Source organism: Orycteropus afer, unplaced genomic scaffold (assembly GCF_000298275.1).
Source record: "Orycteropus afer afer isolate SDZICR_OR568_19922 unplaced genomic scaffold, OryAfe1.0 scaffold00325, whole genome shotgun sequence".
NCBI lineage: Eukaryota > Metazoa > Chordata > Mammalia > Tubulidentata > Orycteropodidae > Orycteropus > Orycteropus afer.
The window spans coordinates 1,846,237-1,858,612 of record NW_006921912.1 but is presented as its reverse complement, the minus strand read 5'-3'; the positions used below and the strand labels follow the sequence as shown (position 1 = coordinate 1,858,612).

Here is a 12,376-nt window from a genome sequence, read left to right as displayed (position 1 = left end):
TATTTTCACGCAAATTCTTCTGCTAATTGGGGTTTAGTCCAATTCTGTATCCTTCCCTTCAAGGCTCAGGGGTCCACGATTATCTTCTGTGTCTGTGTTAATTGGTTTCCCTTTTCTTTGTTGAAGAGGGTCTGTGCAATCCTTCTGCCTAGTCTACCAGAAGAGATGCCTTTAGCTTCAGTGGGATTGGAGCAAGAGGCAGAGCTGAAGCCCAAGGTCAAGGGGGTTTCACACAACCCCTAGAGCCTGGCACTTTGAACTCGGACTTCTAGCCTCCCGAACTGTAAGAGAATAAACTCTTGTGTGCTAAGGCCATCCCTTTTGTGGTATATTCTTGTCAGAGTGACACTAGGTAACCAGAACAGAATATGGTACCGAGAGAGTGAGGTGCTGCTCTGACAGATAGCTAAAATGTGAAAACAGGAATGGAGTGTGTCCTTGACATGAGACCCTGTCAGAGAGACCCCAGTATGAAGCATAAGAGATGGCAGCAGCAGAGCTGAGAGACTGGCATAAGAAATGGCAGGAGTCGAGAGACAAGCATGAGAGATGGCAGTAGCAGAGCCCAGAGACTGATATTAAATAGCAACAGGCTTACTAGCCCACAGAGGAGAAAGCCATGTGCCATTGGGTAGGTGGCTTCCTGGTGGAGTGGGTTGCCTTCAGGCATTAATTGGTAGAAGAGACCAGCATGAGATGGAGTAGCCAGCCCATGGAGCAAGAAAGCTGGGTCCTTTGGGCAGGAAGATTCTGGCGGAGTGGGTTGCCCTTGGGCATTAATTGGCAGAAGCGGAGAGACCAAGGAAACAGGAACCAGAGCTGTCTCAGCCTCAAGGGTAGGACCATGGCCTTTGGGGGTGGAAGCACCACAGCCCCCTAGGTTTCAAAGAGCCAGACCTTCACCAACTTGGTTCTGGAGTGTGGGGCTGTTTGTTCATGTGAGCTAGTGGGGTGGAGTCAAGCTGCTGCTCAAGAGTGAGGGGGCAGGGCTGCCATGCCCAAGAGGGAGAGAAACAGGGCCCACCAGGCCATGGTGCTGAGGTCGCCATGGAAGTAAGTCCAGTTCCAGGCTCGAAGGATAACCTGGGGCCACAGTCTCAGGGGTTCCTCCAGTCTTTATCTGATAAGTATTTCTGGTCATTTTTGTGTTTTTGAATTTTGTTCCACATTTTTCCTTGCACTCTACCCAGGATCTCCAGTTTTGATCCCTTTCTGAAGTTTTATACTCTTTTCATCTGTTCTTTGCGTGCTTTGGTTTATTACATACATTGTGGGTGACATATTGTTTAAAGTCAATTATGATATGTGTTTGTGCCCTATTTTAAGACATTTTCCACGTTACCTTTCTTATGTTCGTTTAAATCTTGATCTTCACTAGTATAAAAACTTATCTCTCTATCCTAGTTACAGTAATGAGATTTCTCACTTCTACCCCATTACAACATTATATTGCATTTGAGTTTGCACAATTTCATAGGAGCTATGTTTATGTTCTACACTCTTTGAGGAATACTCAATTCAGGAAAGCCTGGGAAGTGTGGGAGTATAGGTATAAGAAAATCTCAGCTAGAGGTGGCCAGTAATTAGATGTCAGAATCTGGATGGGCTTAGTTTCACATGCAGTACAACTTCCCTGCCTCTTCTCTTTTTCCAGTGCCTGATCTTCAGCTTTGTAAGACTTTGGCAAATACTTTGTTTATCCTTTGCTCTTAATTTGTACCTGTGTTCATTCAAAAAATGAAGGCTATAATTCCCCTAGAGTGAATAACCTGCCACAAATGAATAGGAACCCAGAATTTTTAGCAGTCCTTGGTTTATTGAAATGTTTAAGTGTGAATTGACCTCACGGTACTGTTCAGCAAACAACAGCTCATTTGTTTCAAAGTGATTTTGCACAACTGACCTCATCAATATGTGATTATAAGTTGTAGACTTGAATTAGATTTCTTGACAAAAATTCTCTATTTTTTGATGATTTTCTCACTAAGCTGCTGTTTTCTTGTCTACTTGTAGGTGATTTTTATTTGTATTTTTATATAAATGAACATACAATAAACTGTACATATTTAAAGTGTAAAATTTAGTATAAATTTTAACATACATATAAAACTTACCACCACAATTAAGATCATGAACATACTCATCATCTCAAAAGTTTCCTCATGCCTCTTGGTAGTCTTTCCTTTCCACTCTTCCCTAACCTCTTTTTCCCCTGGCAATCACTAATCTGTTTTCTGTCATTATAACTAGTTTGCATTTTCTAGAATGTTATATAAATAGAATCATACATTGTCTACTCTCTTGTGCCTCGCTGCTTATACTCAGCACAGTTATTTTGAAATTCAGCCTTATTGTTGTATGTATCAATAGTTCATTCTTTCTTATTGTTAAATAGTATTCCATTGTATGACTATATCACAGTTTGTTTATCCATCTATTGAATGTTTGGGATGTCTCTAGTTTTTGGCTATTACAAAGTTCCAGTGAATATTCATGTACAAGTCATTGTATGGACATGTATCACATATATTACCCTTTCTATTTGGGTAAATACCTGGGAGTAGAATGGCTGGATCATAGGGTAGATTTATATTTATTTTTTTAGGAAATTGTCAAACTGTTCCCAAAGTGGTTGTACCATTTTACATTCCAACCAGCAATTCCTTCACATCCTCATCAACACTTAGTATGGTCAATCTTTTTCACTTTAGTCATTTGAATAGGTACATGGTGGTATCTAATCGTGGTTTTAATTTTCATTTCTTTAATGACTGATGTCAGTTTGTTGTAGTGTGGTGGCTTGTGTGTTGCTGTGATGCTGGAAGCTATGCCACCAATATTTCAAATACCAGCAGAGTCACCCATGGTAGACAGGTTTCAGCAGTGCTTCCAGACTAAGACAGACTAGGAAGAAGGACGTGGACAGGTCCACTTTTGAAAAAGTTGGCCATTGAAAACCTTATGAATAGCAGTGAAATGTTGCTGGAAGATGAGCCCCTCAGGTTGGATGGCAGTCAGAATACTACTAGAGAGGAACTGCCTCCTCAAAGTAGAGTCAACCTTAATGGCATGGATGGAATAAAGCTTTGGGGACCTTCATTTGCTGGTGTGGTGCAGTCAAAAGGAGAAGAAGCAGCTGCAAGCATCCATTAATAACTGAAATGTGGAATGTACGAATTATTAATCTAGGAAAATTGGAAGTTGTAAAAAATGAAATGGAATGAATGAAGATCGATATCCTAGGCATTGGTGAGCTGGAGTAGACTAGCATTGGCCATTTCAAATTGGACAGTCATATGGACAGTGCCAGGAAAAACAAATTAAAGACAAATGGCATTGCATTCATCATCTAAAACATTTCAAGATCCTGAAGTACAGTGCCATCAGTGATAATGTAATATCCATACTCCTACAAGGAAGACCAGTTAATACAATTATTATTCAAATTTATGTACCAACCACTAAAACAAAAGATAAAGAAATTGAAAAATTTTACCACCTTCTGCAGTCTGAAATTGACCACATGCAGTCAAGATATATTGATAATTACTGGTGACTGGAATACTAAAGTTGCAAACAAGAAGCTTTAGTAATTGGAAAATAGGTCTTTGGTGATAGAAACAACGCTGGAGATTGCATGATCAAATTTTGCAAGACTAATGACCTGTTCTTTGCATGTACTTTTTTCAGCAACATGAATGGCAACTATACGCATGGACCTCACCAGATGGAATACACATTTACCTCTGTAGGAAGAGATGATGGGGAAACTCAGATCATCAGTCAGAACAAAGCCAGGAGCTGACTGTGGAACAAACCATCAATTGCTCATATGCAAGTTTAAAATGAAGCTGAAGAAAATTTAAACAGGGCCATGAGTACCAAAACATGACCATGTATGTTTATCCCACTTGAATTTCGAGACCATCTGAAGAGTGGATTTGACAGATTGAACACCAGTGACCGAAGGCCAGATGAGTTGTGAAATGACATCATACATGAAGAAAGCAAAAGATCTTTAAAAAGACAAGAAAAGACTAAATTGGATGTCAGAAGAGACTCAGAAACTTGCTCTTCAATGGAGAGTAGCTAAAACGAATACAAGAAATGAAGTAAAAGAACTGAACAGAAGATTTTAAGGGCAGCTCAAAAAGACAAAGTAAGGTATTATAATGAAATGTGCAAAGATCAGGAGTTAGAAAACCAAGGGAAGAGCATGCTTAGCATTTGTTCAGCTGAAAGAACTGAAGAAAAAATTCAAGCCTTGATTTGCAACATTGAAGGATTCTGTGGGTAAAATTTTGAACAATGCAGGAAACATCAAAAGAAGATAGAAGGAGTACACAGTGTCACTGTACTAAAAAGAATTTATCAGTGTTCAGACATTTCATGAAGTAGTATATAATCAAGAATGGTGGTGTTGAAGGAAAAAGTGAAAGCTGCACTGAAGGAATTGGCAATGAATAAGGCCCCATGAATTGATGGAATACCCACTACTGAGCTGTTTCAACAACTGGATGCAGCACTGGAAGCGCTCACTTATTACTACCAAGAAATTTAGTACACAGTTACCTGGCCCGCTGGCTGGAAAAGATCCATATCTGTTCCCATTCCAAGAAAGGTGACCCAACAGAAAGCAGAAATTATCAAATAATATCATTAATATCACACGCAAGTAACATTTTGCGGAATGTAACTAAAAGTGGTTACAGCAGTGTATTGACAGAGAACTGTCAGAAATTCAAGCTGAATTCAAACAAAGACGTAGAACGAAGGATATCATTGCTGATGGCAGATGGATCTTGGCTGAAAGCAGAGAATACCAGAAAGATATTTACCTGTGCTATATTGAGTATTCAAAGGCCTTCTATGTGGATCATAGCGAATTATAGATAACGTTGTAAAGAATGAGAATTCCAGAACACTTAATTGTGCTCATGAAAGACCTGTACGTAGACCAAGAGGCAATTTTTCAAAGAGAGCAGCGGGATACTGCATGGTTTACAATCAGGAAAGGTGTACGTTGAGATTGTATCCTTTCACCATACTTATTCAGTCTATATGCTGTCTGAGAACCTGGACTATACAAAGAACAGTGGCATCAGGATTAGAGAAAGACTCATTAACAACTTACAGTATGCAGATGACACAACCTTGCTTGTTGAAAGTGAAGACTTGAAGCCTTTACTGATGAAGATCAAAGACTACAGCTTTTAGTATGGATTATGCCTCAACAAAAAGAAAACAAAAATCCTTACAATTGGACTAATAACAAACACTGTGATTAATGGAGGAAAGATTGAAGTTGTTAAGGATTTTGTTTTACTTGGATCCACAATCAATACCCATAAAAGCAGTCAAGAAATCAAACACCGTATAATACTGGGCAAATCTGCTGCAAAAGACTTCTTTAAAATGTGAAAGAGCAAAGATGTCATTTTGAAGATTAAGTTGCACCTGACCTAAGCCATGGTATTTTCAATAGCCTCATATGCATGAGAGAGCTGGACAATGAATAAGGGAGACCACAGAAAAATTGGTGCATTTGAATTGTGGTGTTGGTAAAGAATGTTGAATGTACTGTGGACTGGCAAAAGAGTGTGAACATCTTGGAGGAAGTACAGTCAGAATGCTCCTTCTAGAAGTGAGAATGGCCAGACTTGGTCTCACCTACTTTGATCATGTTGCCAGAAGGGACCATTCCCTGGATAAGGATATCATGATTGGTAAAGTAAAGGGTCAGTGAAGAAGAGGAAGACCCTCAATGAGCTGGATTGACACAGTAGCTTCAATGATGGGCTCAAGCATAGCAAGGATTGTGATGATGGCACAGGACCAGCCACTGTTTCATTCCATTGTACATAGGATTGCTATGAGTTGGAGCTGACTCTACAGCATCTAACAACATAAATATCTGTGGAGTATTCCACACTTTTCAGTCAGGTCAAATTTGTGGATATTGTTGTTCAAGTCTTATATCCTTGTCAGTTTTCTGCCTATTTGATTACTAATTGAGAGAGGTATCTTGCAGTTTCAGACGAATTGTGAATTTATGTATGTCTCCTTGTGGTTTAATTTTTGCTTTATGTATTATGAAGCTCTGTTGTTAGGTGAATAAAAGTTTAGGATTATTAGACTCCTTGATTAATTGACTTTTTTATCTTTATGAAGTGGTCTTTATCCCTGATAATTTTCTTTGTTCTAAAATCTTCTTTGTCTGATACTAATATAGCTACTATAGCCTTCTTTTTATGAGTGTTTGCATGGTGTATATATATATATATATATATATATATATTAATCCTGTTCTTTTTAACCTATTTGTGTCTTTATGTTTTAAGTGCATTTCTTATTAGCAACATGTAGGTGAGTCTTGACTTTTTATCCAAACTGACAGTGTCTGGTTTTAATTGGGGTGTTCAGACCATTTAACTTTGGTGTGATTACTGATAGGGTTAGGTTTGAGCATTTCATCTTGCTATTTGTTTGCTATTAGTCTCTCTGTTCTTCATTCCTTTTTTCTCTTTTTCTGCCTTTTGAATTAATTGTATGTTTTTATGATTTTATTTTGTCTCCTTTGTTGGCATATTAGCTATAACTCTTTTTGTTTTGTTATTTTGTTAGTTGTTATAGGGTTTATAGGTGTGTCTAACTTACCACAGTCTACCTTCAAGTACTATATGTTCCACATATAGTACTAAATCTTACAATGATATACCTCCATTTCACCTCTCTGTGCTTTCCTTGTCATGCATTTTAATTTTACCTTTGTATTAAACTCCAAAATACATTGCTGTTATTTTAAACAGTCTAATATCATTTAAAGATATTTAAATAATAAGAAAAATCTTTTACATATTCCCCATGGTATATTTTTCTGTCTAAAGGATATTCTTTAACATTTCTTTAGTTGCAGATCTATTGGTGATGCATTCCTTCAGCTTTTGTATGTCTAAAAACATCTTTATTGCATTTTTATTTTTGAAAGTAATTTTTGCCAGATATAGAATTCTAGATTGACAGTCTTTTCTTTTTTTTTTTTTTCAGGATTTTAAATATGTTACTCTATAATCTTCTTGTTTATGTTGTTTCTTACAAGAAATCTAATGTCATCCTTATTTTTCTCCTTTGTAACATGTCTTTGTTCTCTGGCTGCTTTAAAATTTTTTCTTCATCACCATTTTCAAGCCGTTCAATTATGAGTTGCCTTGATGTGGTTTTCTTCATATTTTTTGTTCTTGGATTTTGTTGAGCTCCTTGTATCTATGAGTTTGATATTTTCATTAAATTTCTAAAGCTTTCAACCATTTCTTCATTTATTTTTCCCATCCCTCAGTTTGTTCCTTCATGGATTCCATTGACCTATATGTTGCTGTTATGTGCTGTTGAGTCGGCCCTGACTCGTAGCAACCCCTTCTTGGGTTTTCGAGGCAGTATCACTACAGAAGTAGGATTGCCCAACCTTCCTTCCAAGGTGGGTTTGAACCGCCAGCCTTCTGGTTAGCAGTCAGATGCCTTAGGCACTATGCTACCAGTGCTTCTGACCTATATGTTGTTGTTGTTGTTGTTATGTGCCGTTGAGTCAGCCCTGACTCACAGCGACCCCTCCTTGGGTTTCCAAGGCAGTATCACTACAGAAGTAGGGTTGCCCAACGACCTATATGTTAGGCTATTTGAAATGGTCCCACAACTCACTGAAGGTATTTTTATTTTTTTAGATTCTTTTATCTGTGATTCATTTTGTATAATTTCTATTGCTATACTTTCAAATTTAACATCTAATTTGCTAATCCCATATAGTGTATTTTTCATCATGCACATTGTAGTTTTCATCTCTAGAAGTTCAATTTCAGTCTTTTTTGTATCTTTCATGTCTATTCTTAACTTTTTGAACATATGGAATATAACTTTTGAACATATGGAATATAATCTTTTCTCATGTTATCTGTGTATTCTAACTACTGTGTTAGTTGTTGGTTGGTTTTGATTGATTGTGTATTCTCATCATTATAGTTGTGTTTTCCTGCCTCTTTGCATGGCTGGAAATTTTTCTTTTGAGATCAGACATTGTGAATTTTACTTTGTTGCTTGCTGGATATTTTTGTATTCCTTCAGATCTTCTTGAGCTTTGATTTTGGGATGCAATTAAGTTACTTAGAAATAGATCCTTTGGAGCCTTGCATTTATAATTTGTTAGGCAAATCAGAGCATTTCTGAGTCTAGGACTAATTCTTAATCCCAACTGCTGCAGCAAGGTCTTCCTGAATACTCTTCCTAATGCCCCATGAGTTATGAATGTTTCAGGTCTGAATGGTAGGAACAAGCACTATTCCCAGCAGTGTGTGAGCACTGAGCTGTTCCCTCTTATCCTTCTGGATAGTTCTCTCCTGGACCTCAGATCGTTTCCTCACATTCATGTACTGATCAGTACTCTGCTGGATACTCAGATGAGACCCTTTAGGTCTCTGGGGTTTTTGTCTGTGTAGCTCTCTCCTGTCTGGTATTCTATCCTATGAACTCTAGTTGCTTCTATCTCTCCATACTTTCAGCTTCTCTTCAACTCAGGAATTCCGTGAGGCTTCACCTCAATTCCCCTACCTTATGCCCCTGACTGAAAACTTTCGAGCCAGTGAACTAGGGTAATTATGAAGCTCACCTTGTTTGTTTCCCATCTTATAGTGATCACTGTCTTTCATTACCTGGTTTCCAGTGTCTTGAAAACTACTATATAGATACAGATATATAGATACAGTTTGTTTAAGGCTGGAAGGCAAATCTGGTTCCTATTATTCCATTTTAGGAAAAAGTAGAAGTCCTCTCTACTTATAATTTTAACCTAAGAAGGCTTTCATGCTAGAATTTCTACAGAAAAATTCCTTTATTAATATTAATAACCATTGGCCATTTTACTTTGAGAGCCTATGTATACAGATGAGTTGTAGGATAAATTCAAGTCAGCTTTCAGAAATTATTGAGGACATTCTTGGGGTGTTAAAAGTGATTTATTGACTCCCTGGTGTCTGGAAATGTCTTGAGTTACTTGAATCTAGAAGCTCATTCTAAGTAATGATTTTATGAAATTCCTAATCATATTATGATTTTATTTTCAGAATTAAGAAGAAGAAAGAGCAGGAACGTTATGCTGAAGAACAGAGGATCTTAAGAATGAGCTGCCATGAAGAACCATATTCAGAGGAGATGAGTGACATATTAGCTCAACTACAGCTTGAAGAAATAAAAGGAGAAAGAGAAAAACAGAAACAGAGAGAAAAAGAATACCTAAGGTACTTTGAAAAGTTCTGCATGAAATTCTGGCTCTAGCTGAGACTTGGTGGGATGTCAGAGTTCTATCATAGTGTTTCTTACAACTTCCTTTAAAGGAAATTGAATGTCTTTTCACCCTTTTTTTCAGTGAGCAATACAAAACTTCACCAAATTTCTTGTTTACTTAATACCGCCTAGGAAATAGTAGTGCATTTTTCCCAGTACTTTTCCCCAATACAAAGAGGAAGAATCAAGGCACATAGATATTAACAGTTAAAGCTGGTAGTAAAACCAGGACTATTCATTCAGTGAACTCATGCTACTCTCTTCCTTGTAGCTGACTTTGCCTGATAATGCTGTATTTTTATAGATACGTAGAAGCATTAAGAGCCCAGATCCAGGAGAAAATGCAGCTGTATAATATTACTTTACCTGCACTGTGCTGTTGTGGTCAGGATTTTTGGGATGCTCATCCTGATACCTGTGCCAACAATTGTATTTTCTACAAAAACCACAGAGGTAAGTTTTTTTTGAAAGAATAATTGAAGCCTGATGGTAGTTTAAAAAATAATAAAAGTAGTAGTAACAGTAATAGTAACTTAGCATTTCTTGAGTGCTTACTGTATATGAGAAATTCTTGTAACTCTTTTATATAAAAACTTTGTGAGACAATAAAAATAATTATACTGAGTTATCTTTCTCTTTGAGATCTGTTACCTTCTTATCTGCATTCATACTTGCAAAACTTTTCAAGCTAACTCCACTCTAGAGAACTTGAAATCCCAGTCTTCCTTTAATTAAAGAATATTAGAGCTTACCTCATGGCTACCTAAGTTAGGGCTTTGTTCATTTGTATTCCTTGTTATCCACATATTTTAATGCTATCTAACATATTCTTATTACCTTATATGTATCTACATAAGACTACCAATTCTGCCAGGGGACACTGAGAGAAATGGGGAACAGTATAAGCTCCATCTTTATCAGGAGTCCCAACAGGAGAAAATGGAGTCCTTACTGTTATCACTAAAGCTTCTGTTTCTGATTTAATAGTCTAGAGATGATGTAGGCTTTTGTACACACAGAAAATATTGCCAGTCTTGGTATTTCTGGTGCCCCATCTGTGTAATATGATTTACTTATTAGTCCTTTGAGTTATATATTTAAAAACATAAATCTGATCGTGCCATTTCCCTCTTCTAAAAATTCTAGGGTTTCCCATTACTTAAGGTACACAATGCTTATGAGGACATGTTTTTTGTCTAGCTCCAGGTCACACTCCAAACTTATCAAACTTACTATTCCTAGAATATATCACAATATTACATATTGTGTACCTCACACACTCATTTCTGTCTAGAATGCCCTTCTTTCTTTACTCTTCTTTAAGACCCATTTTAAATGTTACCATTACTGGAAATCTGTTTCATAGCCTTACAGATTGTTATTGATTCATTCCCAATTTCATTCTGTGATGACATTTTGTATATGCCTCTGGTTTGAAAGCATTTCACTGCAGTTTAATTATTTTTGTGTCTATCCATTATCTTTTCTGTCCACACAGAGTGCTTGGCGTGTATTAAGTACTCCACGAAATATTTATTTAATGGTTAGTTGCCAAAGAGGCCAGGAGGCCACATCTTCTGACCTCCTCTAATCCCATAAGAGTAAGACAGAATCACTATCAGTAGCCCAAAGCCTATTCCTATGAGGCCAGACATGCTGCCTCCCTCCAGCCCTTTCACCAATCCTGACACCAGCAGTTCCTCCCACAGCACACACCACCTCTCTGCTGAGTTCAATAATTTGCTGTAGTGGGCACACAGAACTCACAGATTATAGAGTTTATTAGGGAAGCACCAGGCTACAATTCAAGTTCAGGAACATGCTTAATCTCTCTCAGCCAGCCATCTCTCAACCTCTCTCCCAGCAGTGCATGTCTCTCAGCAGCACGTTTCTCTCAGCAGTACATCTTTCTCAGCCAGCAATCAGAGACTCCTGCCTCTAGCAGGGCTCCTTTTGAGCCTGGAAGAGTGGCCAAACTAACCAATCCCAACATCAAAATTCTATACCCCTGAAAGAGAATGAACTTCCCAAAAGATTGTTTCATGCCCCTCTCAATAGAAATTCCCCAGGTGGATAGCTTTAACAGTTAGGAGCTACTCAGTTGCTCATGGCAAATTCCACCACAGAGTTTACAAAGACTTATGGCTAGAAAAGTCACACTATGTAATTTACAATGCCGCAATAGTTAAAGTTAGTACCTATGGAATTCTGGGTAGAGAAGTAGTACAGAGGAAAGAGGCTGGGAAAATTGTTTAGAATTTGACTTCATTCATCACTATTCAAACCTTTATTTGCAGCATATAATCGGGCACTACATTCAGTGATCAGTTCCTGTGATATTCCTGAGGGAAACTTGGCACTTCGAATCGCCATCCATAATTTTGCTTCTGTATACAGACGGACTTTGAAAAATCCATGATAAGAATCTGAAATCAACTAACAGTATTTCATTCTCCACTTAAAATCAAAACCCTGAGCGATTATTTAGGAAAAGGTGTTAAGGTGTCTAAAATGTATAATTCTGGAAAGAAAGACTGCCTCACAATAACAGCCATCTCTATTATTACTCTTAACCATTGTTTCAGTTTCTGCCTTGGGACTAAGTATTGAAAGCTGATTTCCAAACTTATCTCTTTGTTGTAAACCATGTGGAGCTTATTGTTTCAGACCAGAAGGATTTCTGGTCTGCTCTGCTTTGATATGGGAGAGATCATGAGAAATCTTTGAAATAATTTCATTTGTTATTCTTCTAAAGCCATATATTTGAGTTTTTATAAAATTTAAAGTATCTGGATGAAGCAGAAAAGAAGGTGATGAAACAAATTTTTGAGCATCAGTGGTGATGTGTTGCTATTATTTTTTCTAATTGTGTATTTTGGAGATGAGAAAAATCTGAATTTGATATGCGTTTTCTCAAAATTTTCTCTCTCCTATTTTTTTATTCATTGCTTCTTTCCCCATTCAGTGATACTGTGCAGAGACCTTTTTATTTAAATTTTATCATTTAGATATTATAATTTTTATTGCAAAAAAAGACTAATAAACC

General features: G+C 37.3%; 1 protein-coding gene across 1 annotated transcript in view; it reads left to right on the top strand.

The window, feature by feature from the left end:
• The window catches only part of CCDC15 (coiled-coil domain containing 15), a 165,313-nt gene extending 153,564 nt beyond the window's left edge, over positions 1 to 11,749 (top strand). The window contains 3 exon segments of the mRNA XM_042782449.1: positions 9,111 to 9,284; positions 9,635 to 9,783; positions 11,628 to 11,749. Coding sequence (XP_042638383.1) covers positions 9,111 to 9,284; positions 9,635 to 9,783; positions 11,628 to 11,749 — 445 coding nt within the window.
• Positions 11,750 to 12,376: the final 627 nt, after the last annotated feature.